The 22,532-nt window shown below is 38.7% G+C and overlaps 1 protein-coding gene across 13 annotated transcripts in view; it reads right to left on the bottom strand.

Annotated features, from left to right (window-relative positions):
• LOC139954037 (myotubularin-related protein 13-like) overlaps positions 1 to 22,532 on the bottom strand; it is a 106,734-nt gene that overhangs the window by 79,967 nt on the left and 4,235 nt on the right. For all 13 annotated transcript variants that reach the window (XM_071953683.1, XM_071953689.1, XM_071953693.1 and 10 more), the window contains exons 2-3: positions 5,135 to 5,226; positions 3,976 to 4,230 (exon numbers count right to left, since the gene is read on the bottom strand). In XM_071953683.1, the coding sequence (XP_071809784.1) occupies positions 3,976 to 4,230; positions 5,135 to 5,226 (347 nt within the window). The remainder of the gene's footprint in view (positions 1 to 3,975; positions 4,231 to 5,134; positions 5,227 to 22,532) is intronic.

Here is a 22,532-nt window from a genome sequence, read left to right as displayed (position 1 = left end):
GAATGGCCAAGAAAATACAACACTGGGAATGGAATCTGAGTGGAAAACCACTGCCAGGCTTAGTTCCAGCACTCACACAAGAGGAGAGATTCCAGTTAACGCTGGGCTCTAAGACGTGTATGTGCAGGTCGAGCCGGCAACGAGTAACATTAAAGGAACACGTTGCCTTGGATCGGTTGAGTTAGTCTTTGAAAAGCGTTTGTAGCCGTTTGTTATAAAATGCATATGGGTAGAAAAGATGTTGTCAAAGTAGAACACAATGATCCACACAAACATATCTCGAAATTGCAAGGTTTTCCTTCTACCTCGTCGACTAACACGGTCATGGCCGACCGTGTTAGGTCGCAACGTAAAAGGAAAACCACGCAATTTTGAGGCAAATTTGTGTGGATCATTTTATTCTACTTTTAAAACATCTTTCCAACCAAATGCATTTTATTAAAAAAAACGGTTACAAACGCTTTTTAAATACCAACTCGTCCGATCCAAGGAAACATGTTCCTTTAAACAAGTAGGTTTTTAGAGACCCTTTGAACTTGGCCGCAGATTTTACACCGGACCGCAGGCCCGAGGACAGTGGGTTTAGCGATGAGCCAGTATTAACTCATGATGGGACAAGTCTGGCAGTCTTGTGTTTTTCAATCAAATATTTATTTATTTATTTATTTCCTTTATTTACCCAGGGTGAGCCAAATCAGTTAAAAACTGGTTTCCATTTGGGACCTGCGAACAAACTACCATGTTAAAAGTAAACATAAAATCATGTGATAAAATTACGATATAAAAATTACGTAAATATTTAAGAATGTTACGGAAAATTAAAAGCAATATAAACAACAAATAAGAATAAAAAAATATTACAAGAGTAAATTTTATAAACTGTCACAGTAAGAGGAGGTTAATAAAACCAAAATAACCCGTCCCTATATAGATATTCAGGAACTTAAATAGCATTTTATTTATATGAATGTACAATAATAAAAGGCGGGAAAAACAAAGAAGTACAAATAAAAGTGACTCACATCAATACACTCACTGTGTAATAACATGAACTGCAAAGTCTGCAAAGAGACAATCTTAGTTGAGATAAATATGATCAACTTTGTTGGTGCATATAAATGCATGTTGCTGGACTCATTTGGATTCTGGTTTTAAACAGTTCTGGTCCAGCAAACATTTTGAGCTGCAAGCCCTGTGGTCTTATGGACTTTTTTTCCAAAATTCGAGCCCTGCGCAGTGTGGAATGGAATTACGCATGCTAGAGCTTGCAATTGAAAATGCTCTGTCTCTATATTTTCCTTGTAGCTTTTACCTTTTCAGAGTGGTTTTCTGGGATTGTGTTGGGCAAATTCTCATAATTATTTTATTTTGTACAGTTTCCTTTTTTTGCTTTGTTTACCTTCAATGTTTCAAAGTACATGTAGCTCAATCTGGAGACAATCTTTAAAGTGCCCTTTCCTTGGGTTATAAAGTATTGAATCAGAAACCAAGTGGAAACTAGACATTAGGTGTTTGTGAACAAACACAAAGCTGTTCCGTGTTCTTTTGCTTGGATTATGTGCTAAAATGACCAAGGAGTCTATAACTGAAAACAAGTTTGAACATGTTGAATAGTGTCTTGAGTTATGATGCCACTTCCGGTTGACCCGGAAGTAGAGGTCGACATGGGGTAACAGTAACCTAAGGCTAATCTCCAATGCCAAAGGAGTGTCTAAATGAAAAAAGTTTGAAAATCGATATTGTCCCACTTTGGGTTGACCCAGAAGTAGAGGTCAAGTTGAGGTCACGGTTTTTTGCAATTTATTTCCAATCCCCAAGGAGTCTATAACTACCAACAGTCTAAAAATCGGCCGTGTACTTCTTGAGATATGGTCCCACTTCCGGTTGACCCGGAAGTAGAGGTCAACTTGAGGTCACGGTTTTTCAAAGTTTATTTTTAACGCCTTAGGGGTATAAAACTGAAAAAAAGTTTGAAAATCGGTCGTACAGTACTTGAGATATGGTCCCACTTCCGGTTGACCCGGAAGTAGAGGTCAACTTGAGGTCAAGGTTTTTCGAAATTAATCTAATCTCCAATCCCAAAGAAGTCTATAACTACAAACAGTCTGTTTAACGGCCGTGTACTTCTTGAGATATGGTGCTACAAAGATTTCCCAATTAAATATGCAAATATGGATCACGTGGTTAATAAATTACGATTTAAAAAAAAATTGGGGGTCGGTGGTTTGATGTTTGATCGAGTACGATTTGATTTCACAGAACTCTTAACCACCAAACTCTGCGCTTATGATCACCATTTTCCGCTTACTGTGTTTTTCAAACATCATCGTGTCATGCATGCACACAGGTTATGTTGGGCTAACAATTGAGAAAAACAAAAGGCAACACTATCGATATAAAGATAAGAATCTAACTTAAATATTACAAAAATAAATATTTATTTAGTTTTGGGGGATAAAAAAAATATTGTAGCAGTACGGAGATTCGAACTCGCAGGTATCAGACACGTAATCGCGACTGATGACCACTAGGCTATAAGGGCCAATGCATAATTTGGGTTTACATGTGTGTACATGTATCTATTAACAGAGGGGATTGCGATCCGGCGAAATAATTCTCGTTTCATGATTTTGCGAACATTGTCACTAAATATGAACTGCTTAACGCCTATAACTAATAAGTAGGGTTGAAATGTAGTATTAGATGCCTTTAGGGGTTTTTGACGACGACTCGTCAAAAACCCATATTTAAATTACGCACGTTCGTCCCGGACGACGCCACCTCGGAGTCTAAATTTGACATTTTTTCACTCATTTCTCAAAAACTACAACACCACAGCAAGTAATATTTTAAGGGAAGCTTTCAACTGTCATTATCTTCAAACTGTTTAAGTTTAGTGTAATTCTGTGGACACCATGGTATGTCGTCGTCGTCAAAAACCCCTATTTATATACGCACGTTCGTTAAACAAAAACCCTAAACCTTCGTGTTCAAAGTATATTGGTCCAGAACTCGGTTAGGAAACAAATGAAAAGAGACTGCGCTGTGGTCCAGAACGTAGGTAGAAAAACAAGAAAAGGAGACTTGAGTAGACTCCTCTCAAGAAGTCACAACTCATGATAGGTACATACTGAATTGCATTTACCATAGAGAATGTTTAACAATAACATGGAAGCGACTGCATCCAGTTATATTCAAATGCGTAGACTCATCTCAAAAAGTCACAACTCATGATAGGTACATACTGTATGGCATTTACCAAAGAGAATATTTAACAATAACATGGAAGCGACAACATCCAGTTATATTCAAATGAAGATTACGTGGCTAATTAATTAGATTTTAACTTTGTTTACATTTAGAGTAAAGCTTATGTTCTAAGCTTCAATTTGGTATATGATTTCACTCTTTTGAAGTTATGGTCTAGGAGATTAGGTTTAAAGAAAAAAACATGTGCAATTGCTATGGGTTTGCGAAAACAAAGAATAAGAAAAACAAAAAAAATCTCGACAGAAACAATACCTGTTCTGACGGTAGGTCGGAACAGCTAAAAACACTGCCAGGCCCAGCACACAACACTCAGACAAGAGGAGAGTCCAGCTAATGCCAAGCAAGTACAGGAGTGCGTTTTGACGACCCCAACCAGAAACATTGGTCATCGATTGAGCGTTTTCGCGTGTTCGGTTGAGCGCGGTGACGATGCTGTTCAGACCAACCGGTAACCGACATGTGGACTCGGTTGGACTTTGGTTGGGGTTGCCAAAACGAACTACATGTATGTCGTAGTGACCCTTTGTACTTCGCCACAGGCCTCAAATTCTTAATAGAGTGTGGAATGGAATTCCACATCCTAGGGCCTGCAATTGAAAATCATCTCTCTCTATAATTTCCCTTGTAGCCTTTGCCTTCTGTTGGCAAATTTCACCATAAAACTTGTTTTTATGTTGAACTGTTTCGTTTTTCTGCTTTGTTTACCTTCAATGTTTCAAAGTAGCTCAATCTGGAGATAATCACTAGACTCTTTGGCGCAAACATCATCGTGTGATGTACGAGGGCGCCCTCCAATTCCTCCTCAACATCGTCGGGTCTAGTCGGTGTCATCTTGACAGCTTCGGAGAAGGTGAGGACGGCGCAGTAGTGACGTTCCGCCTCGATGTCTGTTAGGACGGCAATGAAGAACGTCGGCTCCAGGGCCTTGGATAGGAGCTTCCAACCTCCGGGTTGGCAAAACTAAATCAAACAGAAATAATAATAGTAATACTCAATTCTTATACAAAGCTATTCGGTTTGTCATGGCCGAGCAGATAAGAGCACCAGACACTGGTATTTCTGGTAATGAGCAAGACACTTAATGCCCCTTATTAAAAAAGACTTTTGCTAAGTGATTTCTTCAAATAAATAGGGTAAACTGTTTACTAGCTAGCAACGCCTGGCACAGACAAGTCTCCAAATAGGATGCAAGGGTAATAGTAGGTTTTAATCCCACCAAAGTAGACATTTTTTCCCCTGACATGACTCTGGGGCACCGACTGTGTGGTGCCTGCCAGCCACCCGTGCCAGGGTTAAACTCATGGGTTTCATGGCCGAGTGGTTTAGAGCAAGTTCTTGTGGTTTAAGTCATCAGAGTGTGGGTTTGAATCCTGGTCGTGACACTTGTGTCCTTGAACAACAGGCTTCACTATCACTATAATTGCTTCTCTTTACCCAGGGGTATAAATGGGTACCTGTGAGATGGTTCTTGTGATTGATTTACATTTGTGCCCTACATATTTGGCAGAACAGACTGTACATGTATACTCCCGGGGGAGTTGCTTTAAGATGGTTTATGGAATGAAATAAAATGGCCCAGTGACCAGGGGCAATAGGACATGAGCACAGGCCTGATACTTCAAAGAGGCAACAAATGCGATTGCCTCCATGCCCTCTGAAATGCTCAGCAGTAGAAATTTTCTTAATAGGGTGCCCCTTACCTGTTTACCAAGGAGAAATAGTCAGTGCCCTTGCCCTTTCAAAAGCGAAGCATACTGGCCTGTGACCACTATGTAAGAAGCCACTTTTTTATTACTTTTAAAATCCTAAATTAAACGTCTTCATACAAAAAAGTAGACTTGAAACCAGTCCCTCCTCCTCTTACCAGATCAATCCCTTGTATGAAAGGAACATCCTCCCAATCTTTCTCAGGGAATCGCTGGAGTATTTTTCCGCAGCCATAAGGTGATCCGCTCTCTGCAAAATAGATTTTGAAAAGAAAAGACAAATATTTAGACAACTAATAAAAAATCACATGTCAGAAGACACATGTTGAAGGTTGTCGTTTGTCAAAACCTATGGGGTGTATTCTGAACCAAAACTTTTGGTGTTTGGCTAAAGGACGCAGCATTGAACAGAGGTCTTCGGAATGTGTTCTATTTGTTGTTAAAAATGCCCTTATGTGCATTCTGGAACATTATAAACGGTTCTATCTCAAGAAGTTTGTAGTTGTATATTTGGTTTGCGGTAACACCATGTGTGTATTTACTTGCCAGGTAGAGTTTGTTCTTAGAGAACTGTCTTGCTTTATTCTACTGCCGCGGAGTAGATAATCGGAGGTTCGGGAGACTTCTCAGTTCTGAAAAGAGTTGTCCTGCTTTTTAACTATTACCAGGGCGGATGGTATAGAAAATAGACTGGACTGCTACTTTAGCTTATAGGATCGTAATTAACTGTACTGCCGCGGAGTCAGTTCTGAATTGGTCTCAACGTTTCAACTCGCTTGCTCTAGTGCACATATGTACACATATCGGAAGGTTCTTTTGCGCGTATAGGTCCCAATACATGTATGCACTAGCTTTTGCATGGGGAGCACCCTAATTATTAGTAAGCTTGGGCGATATCACGATATTATCGAATATCGCGATACTAACTTGGAAACAATTTCGATATCGGATCGATTTGGTTTTAATCGAAATATCGATATATCGCGATTATTGCGATATCGATTAAGTATCGCAATATCGGGATGTATTTCCTAGCTGAGACATCTTGCACCCCATAGGTTTGGAGTATAACCAGAAGAATAGGTCATTAGAACACCTATCTTATGCTATGACTGTCTCTTCTACAACTTTCACTGGGAGTTTGAAGATTGATGATGTTAAATTTAATTAATCGCGATTATATCGAATATCGCGATATTTTGTCAGCGATATATCGTGAATAAAATAAATCGATATCGCCCAAGCTTAATTATTAGTTACTGCCATGTAAATGACTGACATAACATGTACATGTACATTTACAACGTTAGACTTTTACACTGTATGTAGATGTTAATTTTTTAATCAGGGATAAAGAATCTAAATTGTTTTTACAAAGTTACAGCTGGCTTTAAGATCAAGGCCAAACAAGATGAATGTATACACACAATTTTACAATTTGTACTCTACACTTCACATGCTCTTCAACCATTTGACAAGGTGCAGTACAATGTAGTACAGTAGTGACCTCGTAGTGACACCAATAACAATTATTTCACACACCAGAATAAATTTACAGGTACTGAAGTATGCTTTACAATTACATGTACATGTACAAGTACATAACATGTACGTATTACGTGCACCATGTACTCTGATGAACACTATTTGTATTTATTATTCAGACTCTGCCAATAAAAGTCTATTACTGTGTCAATGTGAGTACACATACATGTACTATTAAATTAGTTGTTATGTCACTGAGTCCTACTAGTGCAAGGTTAGAGCACTTTGTTTACCTTTTTTGACCCAGTTCAACCATAGAGTTATGATAAGAACTAGAGGGCGCACTGGTGATGCTTCCTGCACAAACGCGACGGGACCGCAAGGAGATATACGCGCAAGCCATTCTGTACGTCGTTGAATATGAAACACACGATTGAGTTTGTGTTTAACATTTTCAACTTAGAAAATGGCCGCCTGCGCGCATTCCGGGTCGCGTATTTAGGCCAATGTGCCCTCTAGTTCTTATATAACACTACGAGTTCAACTGACATCATCATCATAGTGTCTGGTGGCGCCATTTTGGCAGTCAACAAGGGTTCCCCAGTTTTTTTCTTCAAAACTGCAGGGCATTCTGGATTGGAAGTCTAGCCGAAGCTTTTGAATCGAAATATATAAATATTTTTTAAACATTGGATTTTCCCCAAATTTTTTTTTAAAAGGTGGCGCATTCTGTAAGTTTGGCCAAAGGAGGCTGAATTGAAACAAGGTTTGTAGAATGTTTTCTACGTGGTGTTTATCTTGGTTTCTAAAGCGGTACTGTGCAAATTGTAGTGTTCTATTGTTTTCTCTTGATCCCTTTATGACAAAAATATGAATACTTAAATATATTCATAGATATTTTTTTATTTGTTTTGTGTATCGATCGAGAGGTTTGCATATATATCCTGCAAATCGCGCATATTGGCCCGATACTAACCCTGCCATGGAGTGGTAATTGGTTTACGGAAGAGTGCACTATGTACAGATATTGTACATTTATTTTCATTTACAACGTGTGGTTTCAATGCTAATATGTCAGAACACAACCAACATGTGAAAATGTAATCAAACAAGGTGATCACTTTTTAATGAAAAGTTGACACATGATTGACATGTTTTTGTCAGGATTGTTGTGAACTAATCATTTGCCATGCTTTAACACCTTGACAAACAGGGCAGATTGGCTTATATAGCGGTGTGGCCTCCGCCTTCAATTTCTTCTGCTGGGCGGGCCTGCCCAGGACTCACAATTTTTGCCCAGCACTCTTAGCAAAATACATTGTGTCACCCAGTACAGACTTCCCCCAGAAAAATCTTAATAATGTCCACTGTGCATTGAGACATCTGAGACACAATGTTAAGGAGTGTCAAATGTCACAGAGAAGAACACAGTCAAAAGCCATTTAACATAGGCCTATAAACATGAATAATTTTGTTGGTCAACTCGTCCTTGGTTGACTTTGAAAACAAATATTTATTGCCAATCACTAAAATTGGTCTAGCTACAGCACTGACTAAATTAGTATCCATAACCTCACATTAACAAATTGAAATCAAGCCACCTTTAAAGAACATTACATAATTGGTTTCAAAAAACAGTTGCAGGCAGTGTAAGCACTTTTGTAATCCATCATCTGACAAACCTGTAGAAGTTTGAGATCGACTGGCCATATTGGTCGAGAGAAAATAGGGAAAAACAGATTAACACATTTTGCAAGACATCGCTGTGAAAAAAGAAATATGTATAAAATGCTCACTGAGCGATAAACTCAAAACCCGGAATTAGATTATTTATTTCTCATCAAGTATGATATTTCATACAGAATTATTTCAAGGGATGTTTTTGACTATCATCATCATTTAGACTGTATGATCTTCATGATTATTTTTCTTACCAATTCTGCAAAGTTCCTTTTAAAGACACTGGACACTATTGGTAATTGTCAAAGACTAGCCTTCACAGTTTGAGCTCAATCGGTCATCAAAGTTGCGAGATAATAATGAAAGAAAAAATCACACTTGTCACACGAAGTTGTGTGCGTGAAGATGGTTGATTTCTAAACTTGAGGTCTCGAAATCAAATTCGTGGAAAATTAATTCTTTCGCGAAAACTATGGCACTTCAGAGGCAGCCGTTTCTCACATTGTTTTATACCATCAACGTCTCCCCATTACTCGTCACCAAGATAGGTTTTATGCTAATAATTATTTTGAGTAATTACCAATAGTGTCCACTGCCTTTAAGTCTATCTTGGAATACAAAGCGGCAAACTACCTTAGTCCTTGTTAGTGATCATTATAATAAATCCAACTGTACTCTTGGGACATTTTTGGAATAACTTGGGAAATATCTGCCGTCGCATGATGGGCAGCCAAGGGTTAAATTCCCAGGCTTTGCTCCCCACCATAATCTCATAAAATACACAAATTGCGATTGCAGTCACATCTGTTCGGTGAAATTGTTTGAATCCAAAATGAAAGAGCCATCTCTGTAGTGTTCCATCATAATTTCATGCATGATTCTGCTTCTTGTGTACCTGCATCCGTGTAGGATGGGCATTGCTGTCTGTGTGACGAACCTCTTTGAGCATACAATGAACGTGTCCATCAGGGATGAGAATTGACAAGTGTGGAAATCCCTGAACATGGCTCAAGTTTGGGAGGAAAATTCACAAGACTGCAGGAATATTAATTTTGGTTTGAGCCTCACACCGCGTGTTAGCCCTGTATACTCGGTACTTTCAAAGTCCAGTGGAAAAAATTACAGGCATATTACTTGGGTGGGATTCGAATCCTCTTTGCAATTCTGGAGCAGTGTCTTACCAACTAGACCACCGAGATTGCCCAGTATCATGTAGAGGCAATCCCATATGAGACTGCAGGGATTACAATGTAGTTTCTCAAAATACTTCTGACCAGAATTTCTTTAGTAAGACCAGACTCTAAATACATTAAACGAGAAGAAACAGTCAAATGTCCCAACCCCACCTTTTTATTTGGCCATATTTGGTCCACAAAGTACCCAAAAAAAAGAACACTTGCTTGACCTTAAAAGAATTTTATAATTTAGTAATTGAACTGTCAGTCCGACTTCCTGGTCCAGTTTCAGTGAGCAAGCACATTATGGAGAGAAGCACATGACTGCACAGCCAATATAACCTTTCATTTTAAAACAATCAGCTAAAGGGCACCAACTCAAATTAGGGGGGGGGGGGGTCAATCGGCCGGTGAACAGGGAGAACCCTGCTTTTAATCTTTGTACACGACTGACCTATTTTTGTTTGTAGTGTAATTTTGTAAGTACATGTATTTAGCCTTTTTTAGTTGTGAGGGATCTGATCGTCTATGCGCTTTATTGCTGTTTCATTACTCGTCTTACATGTGTACATTAAAGTGTGAATGGATTTTGTTTTTGAATTTAAGCAGGAAAATTGCAAAGTGTTTATTTACCAATCATCAGCCCCCCGCAAATTTACAACAAATGTAAATTACTCTGTCTGAACAAAATTCTAAAAATGATGTATGCGTAATGCATGGATGCTGTTGGAACGAGGCTTGTGTTTCATTTGATTGCATTAGGGTGAAGGCCAGGCCATGCATTTTGTTGAGGATGTATCAAAGGGAACTCGTTATTACTCTTTCTAATAATAATATATATAATGGAGACTTGTAATGCGCCATGTTTGTCACTATGCTCCTGGCGTTGAAAGCCCTTAAACTGACTTTTGAGAACCATAGTGAGAGTTGACTACTACATGTACGTTAGGCCTACATGTAGTACATTGTATTGAGAATTCAACGCGCAGGTCACATTGCATGCTAAATAATATACAGAACAGAGCCTCAAAACCCGTGTGGAAAATGCAAGTACCAAATGCATGTATTCTACCTCCATGATGTATGTGCACCAAATATTAAATGTATAAAAAGTGTGGTTTCCATTACACAGCTGATTTTAACTACAACACCATACACCATTTTATTTGTTCCAATGTGTTATAAATGTTGAGCCTAGTCCTTGAGGATTGCTAATCCAACACACATTACGCCCATGTAGTCATAAGCCTGAATTCACAGTATTGCATTCATGTGTACAAAATGTACACAAACTGTGATGATGGGCAACAAAAGCAGAGAGACCTTGTCAATGCTACAATGACTGTCAGCAGCCAAGTCTGGCTCAAATGTACATGTGGCCATGAAAAAATAAATTGTTGTTTAGCATCCTCCTTAAAATGTTTGTGGTTTTTGTTCAAGCTCAATGAGCATTACATCATGAACATGGGAGGCAGGAGCCGTGTTTATGTACTGTGACTAATTAGGTGGATGTTAAGCGGAAATGTTTAGCAACTATTTTTATTTTTTACGTGGCCTTTACATTGGCAAAGGTGACTGCTGTTACATATGTACAGTATATGTAGGCCTACAGTGTCATCTGTTGTGAATTGTACACAGATTAAAAAATTAGGAGAATATGAAGGTCGTATCTAGTGTTTGAGAGCCTAGATACACTACAGTTTGACAGTTTATTACCTTTAAAAGAGCCAATAAAGGATGATCTCAAAATTTCAACTGTTACCTTTTTATGGCCAAATAGACATCGTAGATACCGGTTAATAACCATTTTACTCCTAAAATTTACATTTAGTAATGAATAACTCGAGTCAAAAATGCACCCGGCCGGGTAGATTAAGAGTGGATTTGAACTGGGAGAGCGGGGCAGTGACAACAGGCAGAGGAAGGTTGTTCCATTTATTAAGGGTGTATTTATTGGAAACTGTAAGGATGAAACTAAATTTAAACCATCCACAAACTATCCCTTTAAATTGTCACAATGAAACCTCATCGAGTGGAAATTGTGCTTTCGATTCAATTTTATATTACATAAATTTTTTTTTATACAGACCTACAGTACAACTTGACAGTACAAAATGAATTACTCCAGTGCAGTTCTCATGTACATGTACAGTAAATGTGACTCAGTTTTCTACCGGAGTGGTCTGCTGACCAATGACTACTTAATACACCAACATAAAAATAAATTCATAAATGCCTGGGACAGTTATAGCCATTCTAATTGGTCAAGAGGGCATCACATGGCCATGTTTCAACAGAATTGAAAGATACTTATCAGAATGAATTCAAAGTCAACTTTACATCGGAAAAACAAAAGACCGCCCAACTTTTCCAGTCTGAGTTTACAGGCCAGCCTGACACTAACATCAAGGGCAAAAGACCAGGCCGGTAGAGTATGCTGCATTTTTGAAAGGTTAAAGGCACCCAGGCATTTTCTCCTTGGTAAATGGCACCCTAGGAAATTGTAAACACCATTTCAAGGGCACCAAGGCAATGACCAGGAGCATGGAGGCAATCGCTTCTTTTCCTCCATGCAGTAGGGCCTACATGAATCATGCCTGAGAGCCCCGGCCCTGCAGTCACAGTGTAAATTGCTCAACCATTTTTTGTTTCGGTTTCATCTCGGGGCAAGAGTCTCCGGCCTGCAGTCCAGTGTAAATTTCAAACCTTGTGTTTAGTATCTATCGGTGTAATGTAATGAATCAGTGACAGCAGATCCTTTTGATTTCCTTCTTCATTCCAGTTCAACTCCGTGATTGCTTTAACATGTTTAACATCCCCCGCCGACGCTGACGGACAACTCTGCTGGCTTACTTTCCACGACCCAACAATCCGATATCCCACTTCCCACTAGTGTAGTGTACCGTTATCATATGATTAACACATGTTAAGTTCACTGCATCACATTATGCCTAATCCTTGTTGTGATGTGTACATGTACAGTCAATCCAGGTACATGTACATGTAATTGACTCATCTAATTAATGAGAAACTACAGTACATGATTGGTAATTAAAACAATAATTGATTAGTTTGACAGAGAAAGCTTGATGATGTTCTTTTTTTACACTGTTAAAAGCCAGACGCTGCGATGTTGGCTACCAGCGTTTGAGACACCCTGCTCATACCAAACATTGCATTAGAGGCACTGCAGTGGATTTCACAAAGAGTTAGGACTAGTCTTATCTCGAGTTAGGACAAGTTACTTGTCCTAACTTAGGACTAGCCTTGCATTTTTCATATCCCCTAAGACTAGTTCCAAGTTAGGACTAGGTCCCAAGTTAGGACTAGTCACTAACTCTTTGTGAAATCAACCCAGGACACCTTTTGGAGCCAATACTATGTATTATTATGTCGCATTAGAAATAAGGAATACATGTAGAAATGTGTGGTATCAAGCACGTTATGAGGAAGGAAATCATTGTCTTTCCTTAGCAGACTAAACTGTTTATATTTTGATCCATGACAATCAACTGCCATCTTGAATGATTTGTCATCTGTCCTCAGGTTAAACAGAGTTCAGAACATAACAAACAAATGTTGTGTTTCCGGTTACCTCACCATAACATTCATCAAGGGGTAGGGTCAGCATACTTTTATACTGCACATTCGTGCTTAGAATTGGGGAAAATGTTTTTAAACAGTTATTTAAAGGAACACGTTGCCTTGGATCGGTCGAGTTGGTCTTTGAAAAGCGTTTGTAACCGTTTTTTATAAAATGCATATGGGTAGAAAGATGTTGTAAAAGTAGAATACAATGATCCACACAAACATGCCTCGAAATTGCGTGGTTTTCCTTTAACCTTGTCGACTAACACGTCGGCCATTTATGGGGGTCAAAATTTTGACCCCCATAAATGGCCGACCATGTTAGTTCGCACAGTAGAAGGAAAACCACGCAATTTCGAGGCAAACTTGTATGGATCATTGTATTCTACTTTTAAAACATCTTTCCAACCATATGCATTTTATAAAAACCGGTTACAAACGCTTTTGGTTTGACCAACTCGTCCGATCCAAGGCAACGTGTTCCTTTAATGCCGTATCAAAACATGTACCTTCTAATAATAATAATAATATCAAAGTCTTATAGCGCATGTATACCAAACAAGGTACTCAAGGCGATGAGTATTATATACAAACTTTCAGAAAACTAGGTTATTGAAGTTATGAATTCTGGACCCAATTATGTACATTGTAGCACCTTCTAAGGGTTTACAATTTCTATGGCCCACAGTAGCCACAGCCAGGAACACCGGGGCGAACCCCTTCTTGTTTCGATAAGTGCACTGGGTTCTTTTACATGCATTACACAACACATAATAATAATAATAATAATAATAAAAATAATAATAATAAAAATAATAATATGAAGCATTTATATAGCGCTCTACGGAGAACAGAGCGCTTTACATGAGACTATGACAGCAAAAGAAAAACAAACAAACTAGGATGGGTGGGGAAAAAGAAATGACTTGAGGAGGCTTTTGAATACAGGCAACGAGATCGCCTCTCTCAGACCCGCGGGGAGCTCATTCCATAGGCGAGGGGCAGCTATGGAGACTGAGCGGCTTTACGTCTCATCTGAAGGAAGAAGCTATGGTTTAAGTGTCATCATGCTTAAGGACACAGGTGTCACGGCTGGGGATTCGAACCCACACTCTGCTGTTTAGAAACACCCGAGTTTGAATTTGGTGCTCTTAACCGCTCGGCAATGACACTTCCAAAGAAATGTGTTTACACTTTACAAGTACAATGGAGAAAATTACTTCCTGTATAATTTTTTTTAATTTATTTATTTATTTATTTTTATTCTACCAGCGTAGTACAATTGATCAGTTTTCAATGAGCTGTTTTTTTTCTCCCTGTGAGCCCTATGATTGTCAGTGGCCAGTGGCATGACCAGACAATCTAATCTGGGGATGGCTGGGTGGGGAGGGAGGCAAGTAGCGCAAATACATCACTTACAGCTGGGCTACGTCATTTGTGCATGTTTTTTTTATCATGTTGGGGGGGGGGGCGCTAAGATGGAGACAACCGTTCTGGGGTTGGGGGTCAAGAGTTTGGAGCAGGCTGCGGGGCATGTAAGGTTTCTGAGCAGGGGGGGGGGTGGGAGGGGGTCCAAATTATACAATGCATTTGTTTACCTGTACACATACACCTACATGTACTGTAGGGTGTACTTTGACATCTGTAACAACATCACGTACACCACTCCATTGAACATTAGTGTACATGGATGTAGGTGAGTGAATGTGGGCATGATAATCGTTTGTGTGAGTCACACCAAGATCCAACTGCACACACACACACCACCTGCATGAACAATGCATTATGAATCATGTCTTCAAAGTCTGAATCACATACACTTTTTATGTACTACATGTACAGGATTCATGATTGAAACACGTACATTGTATTTAATAAGCCTATACTGTACAATCTGTATTCATCACGATCTACCTACGTATGTCTGTGAGCATGTATACACATTTGTCACAGTGACTGCTCTATGTTCAGACAGCCCTACATGTATGTTGAGACATCCCTAGATGTACAGTACATGGAACCTATTAATGTACAACTTTATGTTACAGTTGGGGTTAGGGCATGTAAGTAAAGTTAGAATTTGGGTCAGGATTAGAATTATGGTCAGGGCTTACTGTAAGGGTTAGCATTTTGGTCAGGGTGGGGTTAGGGTTAGAACCTATGTCAGGGTTACAGAGATTTTATGTCAAGGGTTAGGGTCAGAAATTGGGTTGGGGGTTAGGGTGAGAGTTTGGTTCCAGTTAGGGTTGGAATATGGGGTCTACCTAATGGGGTCAGGGTTTAGGGTGAGAATTTGGGTCAAATTGTCAATTCAGTCTGATACCTTTTCTTTGACCCTCTTGTCTGTGTGGAAGTAGGTCAAATCTTGTAGCCGAAACAGCCACTTAGGGTATTTTGGTACAAACTGCATGCAGCCGCTATGGTCTTTTAAAGGGGAAAGGACCTCAGGAATTGCAATTACAGAGGGGGGGGGGGGGATAAGCACAAACAATTGCTACAAGCATGAAATTTATTTCTTGATAAAAACAGGATTACCAACCAAATTTCCACGTGATTTTCAAGATAAGCAAACAACAGCTAAATACCAGTAACAAGCAAAAATGCAACAAATAGAAATTTGGTCGGTAAACCCGTTTTTGATCAAGGAAGAAATTTCATGCTTGGAAGCAAATTTTTGTGTTTAGCAGCTCTATGAAATTGGGCCCTGATGTTGCAAAAATTAATAATACTCCATTCACAATACCCACAGTGCAATGAGGGGTGGGAGTAATCTTGCATTCTGAGGTAGGACTTTTCCGGTAGTAAATTGATAAATACTTCAAGACTGCAACAGTGACGTCCAACTGGCTGAGTCATTAATCAAATCTGACATTCATAACAGAGCTAAAATTGTCTTGTAGCTATCAGTTTCTTATGACTGATGATGGTCAAAGGAAAGAATTATATTAGAGTTAAATTTTTTTTTTTTTTTTTTACCCAACACAGAGCTTGAAATTAATACAGGACTGCAGGCGCGAGATTAAATGAATATTGGAAAAGATGTTTTACTGCCTTTTCCCTAAATAAAGAAATTCAAATCCAAATTCCAAACCTGTGGACTCTCTGCAGATAGGCCAGTGGGCAATTTCACAAAGCAGTACAATTCATCGCAAGATAAATTGTCAGTATTACCACAGTGATTTGTTTTGTGACATCACACTTTACTTAGCAACTACGATCAATTTTAGCTCTTTGTGAAATCGGTCCCAGGGGCCAATTTCAAGGCTCTGGTTACCGCTGAATTCTGCACTACGAACGCTCATGTGTAAAAACACGGACCCCCTAATTTTTAAAATTTAGAGCACAATTTATTGTGCTATTACGAAATCTAAGCACTTGATACAGTTCGCGGCGAAAAACTGTGAGTCGTATTGCATTATATAGCAAATGAGCAATTGACTGCACTATTAAAACCACCAATGCTTACAACAGTAGTAATGGGGTGATTGTACTTTAACAGCAGGCATGTGCACAACAATGACTAATAAATTTGAGTTTACAGATGTTGTTCAGTAGTAAACACAAGCGTCAGACCTACATGTACTACAATTTCTTATCCGTGTGTACACCATGGTACTTCAATCAGTTTTTTTACGATGTAGAGATGATTTTTGTACATTATGATCACAATTTTGCAGTGACACTAATGACATTTGTAGATGATACTAATGTGAAGAAGATATGACTCATTTTGTAGTGACACTGATGTGATTATTGACTTGTTTTGTAGTGACTTTCAGCTCTGAGCCAACAAGGTCTTTCTACATGGTCTTAAAATTCCTTTTCTCTAACTTCTGAGCCTACTCGGTCTTTCAAAAGGTCTTATAGCCCAAGTCCTTTCTGCTCTGAGCCAACTGGGTCTTTTTACAAGTAGGTCTTAAAAGTCCTTTCTGCTCCGAGCCAACTGTGTCTTTGTATAGGTCTTAAAAGCCCTTGCTCTGAACTAACCTGAAACTTTCTACATCTAGGTCTTAATACAGTACTGTTTTGCCCTGAGCCAACTGGGTCTTTAAATCTCTTCAGGTCTGAGCAAATGGTTTAAATTGATAGCATACTACACTATGTACATATTTTAATTTTATGTACACAATTAACACACTTACATGTATGTTTCTTCACTGGGTTTTGTTATCCTTTCTCTATAATTGTAGGTGTACCTCATGAAAATTCAACAGCCAAAACAAACAGTTAAAGGAACACGTTGCCTTGGATCGGACAAGTTGGTGTTGAAAAGCGTTTTGTTTGTTATAAAATGCATATGATTAGAAAGATATTATAAAAGTAGAATATATTGATCCACACGAAATTGCGTCATTTTCCCTTTACCTCGCCGACTAACATGGTCAGCCATTTATGGAAGTCAAATAAATGGCCGACCGTGTTAGTTCACAAAGTAAAAGGAAATCCCTGCAATTTCGAGGCAAATTTGTGTGGATCATTGTATTCTACTTCTCAAATATCTTTCTAATCATTTATGCATTTTATAACAAACGGTTGCAAACGCTTTTCAAAGACCAACTCGACCGATCCAAGGCAAGGTGTTTCTTTAACACAACGCACAACCAGTAACTCACTGAAAATTTTGCTACAACTGCTTCATTGCCTCATTAACATCCAATACCCTTGCCCTTAATGCCACATGGACTGAAACTGAAAGCCTAATTTCCGCCTAATTTAGTCGACCCTACAGTCAGGCCAAGGTGGGTCAATTATCCTGTATGTTTACCCCCATAGTCACCACGCTCTGCTGTCACTATCCTGAGGTCGCCAGTCTAATCTGACTACACACACTATTACAATTGCATTAAAGTTTGGAGTCCTGATCTATTGTGTAATGTGTACACAGACAGTAGGTGGGTGCAGTGTACAGTGTTGCCAGACACTTGACAAGGTCGTTACACTATTGTCAAGTGTTAGCTACAATTTCAAGGTTGAATGGCCCCTAAAGCAGTGAGTACACACAGGGGCAGGGCAGGGATCATTAGCAAGATTGTTATTAATTTAAGATCAGTGGGTTAGGACCTGGTAATAGACTACTGTGCAGCAGCCGATTTCACAAAACTTTACACAACTCGGAAATGTCCGCATTTGCACAATGTTTATGGAGCAACTTGCGCCATAAACGTTGCGCAAGTAGACTTACGCAGTTACGTAAAGTTTCGTGAAATCGGCTGCAGGTAAGCGCATAATTGAAAAATCTGGAATTTTAAAGTGAACTTTTTTGTTCCGTGCCTTTCACCTTCTCCATTGATCTGGGGTTGATTTCACAAAGTAAAAAAATTCATCTCAAAACAAATTGTCAGTATCAACCATAGTGATTTGTACAGTATGTATCGTGACATCACACTTCACTTCTGTACGTACTGTATCAACTACGATTGATTTGCAGTAAAATCAAACTTAGCTCTTTGTGAAGTCCGCCCCTTGTTCAAATCCTGTTTCAGACAGGAGCCGTGCATGTTATATCAAATGTAGATCTACATCATGTATATACCAAGAACTTTTGACAGGGCAACAAGAACAAGACCAATTTGCAACAAAGGCCATCGTGGTCACTGTAATTCTAGGCCTAAATAACGATGGTTACTCAAAATATAAAAAATCTACCTACATGTACATCAAAAGTATGTCACGGGATGGGACAACTTACTGAAGTACATTCTTCATATTGAAAGTACACATGTAAGGAAGTGGTCGTGACACGAGTATTTGAATGAGCAGGGAATGGCAGTGGGTATGAACAAGTCTACTCATCCACACACAACAAACCTGGAGTGTAGAGTAATACTGTAGGCATACAGTGGGCACAAGTAACAAGAGATGAGATCAAATGTCCTAAGGGTCGACCTCTGTATTTATTTGACCTACATTATGAACGATTTAGATTCAGATTGCATTTGCCTGGTGCTTTATTAACCTGTCATGCCTGTAATACAGTCACCTGTGACATGTGCAAATGTGTTGTGTGTAATTTCTAATTATTTTAAAATAATGGGGAGACTTTTGAATGGTCCTTTTTCACAGTTCTCGCCAGAAGTGCGCATGCTCAAACCTACGCGCTAAATATTGAGGATGTGCACGCTCAGAGCCGCAAAAAAGGACAGTTATGTCTGCTTTGTCAATAGATTTGTCAAAGGAATTGTCTAAGGATTTGCCAAACTTGTGGGTCATTTTTGAAGAACTAAATTTTGGAAGTTCTGCTGACGAATGTTGAATATGCTGAATATAATCTATAAACAAGGTTCAAGATTTTGATAAAATACAATACCTTCTACTGAGTAATAGCAATATGTACTTAAAGGCGCTGGACACTATTGGTAATAACTCACAATAATTGTTGGCATAAAAACTTACTTGGTTAACGAGTAATGGGGAGCTGTTGATAGTATAAAACATTGTGAGAAACGAATCTCTCTGAAGTAACGTAGCTTTCAAGAAAGAAGTAATTTTCCACTAAAATATTTGAATATGATTTTAAAACCTCAGAATTAGATTTTGAGGTCTCGAAATCAAGCGTCTGAAAGCACACAAATTTGTGTGACAAGGGTGTTTTTTCTTTCATTATTATTTTGCAACTTTGAGGACCAATTGAGTTCAAAATTTAAAAGGTTTGTTATTTTGTGCATTATAAATAGTTGAGATACACCAAGTGAGAAGACTGATCTTTGACAATTACCAAAGGTGTCCAGTGTCTTTAATACCAATAAGACTCTTAACATGTTTTAGCGCTTGTTAAAATAAAAACATAATTCTGACAGTAAAAAGTTTGAACCACAAGCCCTGTGTCATGTGGAATTCCCCTCAAATTCAAGCCCTGTTATTTACCAGTGTCATGGCCGAGCGGTTAAGAGCACCGGATTCAAGCACTGGTGTTTGATCAGCAGGGTGTGGGTTCGGATCCCGGTCGTGACACTTGCTACATATAATTGGGGAGGTAGTGCTTTCTGCTCTACCGGCTAGGCTTCGCATTGAAGATACCCAAGTCTACATTCGTATGGACTGTGAAAGGGGTAACCCAGTTTCAGCCCTAGGAGTAGGTGGCAATGGCCTCTTGAAAAAATAATTGTAGCCCACACCTTGAAGTGGCCTTCAGGCCTTGTGTGTCAGGCGACTTTCATAAAAAAAATTAATAATAATTTTTTTTTTTAAATATAATACGTCACATCACCATTAGATTGTGAACATTGTGTTCATGTAACCGTACTGTACATCATTTATTACAGCACTTGTTAGATAATGAACCAAACTACTACCTCCTCCTTTTTGTAGTGGTACTCACGCACACTCCAGGGCTGCAGAATGCTCAACGTCATACAGTGTAAATACTATAATGAAATTCTTTTAAAGGCAACTGGACACCTTTAGTAATTGTCAGAGACCAGCATTCCTAATTGTTTTGGGTGCTAGATAATTATATGCATAAAATAAGAATCTGTGAAAACTTGGACTCATTTGGTCATCAAAGTTGCAAGAGCATTTAAACGAGAGAAAAAACACCCTTGTTGCTCAACTTTGTGTGCTTTCAGGGGAAGCATAAATTTGAAGTCTTTTTCAAAAACTACCAGAAGGAGCCATTTCTCACAATGTTTTTATCAACACCTCACATTTCTCGATACCAAGTAAATTTTTATGCTAAAAAATAATTTTGAGTAATTACCAACCGTGTGCGGTGCCTTTAAAGAGAAAGATTTAATACAGTGAAACCCTTCAAGAGCACGTCTCTTACGTACAAACGTCTTCATCCCTGCCCGAGTCCCCCTGCCAGTGACACAGTGGCGAATTCCAAGCATTCTCCACAGCCAGTTAAATCAATAACTGCCTGACACTATCGCTGAAATGTGACCATTAAACCCTCGTCGGCCGTCCCACGACCTCCGTTTATTATTTTTTTTATAAAGGAATCCCGCAGTGCCAGCGATTATTTATCAACGCACAAATTATGATATTATTCCATATTGTACATGATACAGCTCTTCGTTAGATGCCCGGGTCATACGATCCAGCATTTAATAATACACACTTTAGTTGAAGCTTTCATGACCCCTGAATATTTTAATGAATTATTGATTGCATGTTGCTAAAAGGGAGAGTACGCAATTGTTTTAAGGAATAATAAATTAATGCCATCATCTACATGCATTATCACGGCAAACTGTAAACATTTCACCAACTGCTGAATGTTCCTATTTTTAACTGTCAACTGTAAACAACAACAAAAATGAAATATTAGTCTTTGAGTTTGTGTAAGTAAGGTTTGCGGTGACACCATGTGAAAATCTTTTGAGAAGTGGTGGCTCTGAGAAAAGCAGGTTAGCCTAGTTTGTACTGCTCGATGTTTTGGTCAATTTGCTCTGACCTTCTTCTGGAGAATGCTTTCACACTCAAGGTATCTTTCACCGAATGCGGCAATCATAAGCATTGGTGATTTTCAGGGTCTTCAAAAACTATTTCTATGAATGTATTTAAGATGGAATTATTTTCTGGATGAGTAGTTCTGGTATGAACATTATTATATTTGACTCTCTGATAATATCCTGGTAGCAGAACAGGCTCTAGAAAACCTGGCTGTGTCTTAAATTAGAATGCGAAGTGGAGGATTATTTCATCGGAATACAAGTAGCAAAATCTTAAACTGAATTTGTGATTGTACTGGTACTCGGTACAAGCTCGTCAGGATCGGTTCACACGATCAAGTTATTGGGTTTTTTTTAAGTAGTCTACTTGATGAGTACCTAATCATTGCCCTTGTGCTCCTTGAAATGTTCCAATAGAAATTCAAATTGTCCTCATCGAGATGCCCTTCTTTTATCAAAGGAAAACTGCCTCGCCCTGGTTTGAACAGTACCGTTTTATGACCCTAATCATTGCCCTTGTTCGCCTTGAAATCTTCCAATTTAGAAATTTAAGTTGTTCTCATCAAGATGCCCTTCTTTACATAAAGAAAAACTGTCTTGTGCCCTGTTTCGAATCCCGCCGGGGGCACTATGTGGATCATGGGTTTTCAGTCCCAACCTGAATCCGTGGATTTTCCCCTGGAATAATTCTCTGGGGTTTTCCTCCCACATAAATACTGTTCAATACATTGTAAAACTGAAACATCCTTCTGTGTCTTCTCTCCATTAGGTTCTAGATAGCTATTCCGTTATATTTTCTGAGAAACCTTGGCTCCAGGCTTCACAACCAGAATTGATAAATATAAATATGAAAGCATGCATAAGAGAAGCTGCCTCCATCTTGGTCATGTTCCTCATATCAAATTACCATTATGAGTGCTAAAAATCATTTTGCAAATAGTAACCAGACTATTAATTTATTTTTTATTATTTTTTTATTAAACTATTTAATATTATCAATGGGAGAAATTCAAGATGGCTGCACCACGATTAAGGTCCATAAGATGATTTTTGAATAGCAACCACTACATTTTGTGTAGCGTTTTTTCAAGTGTATAGGAATTTGTTCACTGACCAGGCCAGTGACAGTGTTGTGTAATTGTTTTGTACAGTAATCCTGCTGAAGGTACAATACAGTAAACTAACTACATTTTATAACAAATTGACTAACTGTACATGGTGTAAGTGTTTTTAGT

Source organism: Asterias amurensis, chromosome 22, assembly GCF_032118995.1.
Source record: "Asterias amurensis chromosome 22, ASM3211899v1".
NCBI classification, from domain to species: domain Eukaryota; kingdom Metazoa; phylum Echinodermata; class Asteroidea; order Forcipulatida; family Asteriidae; genus Asterias; species Asterias amurensis.
The sequence above is the reverse complement of the archived record's forward strand: the minus strand, read 5'-3'. Positions and strand labels throughout refer to the sequence as shown.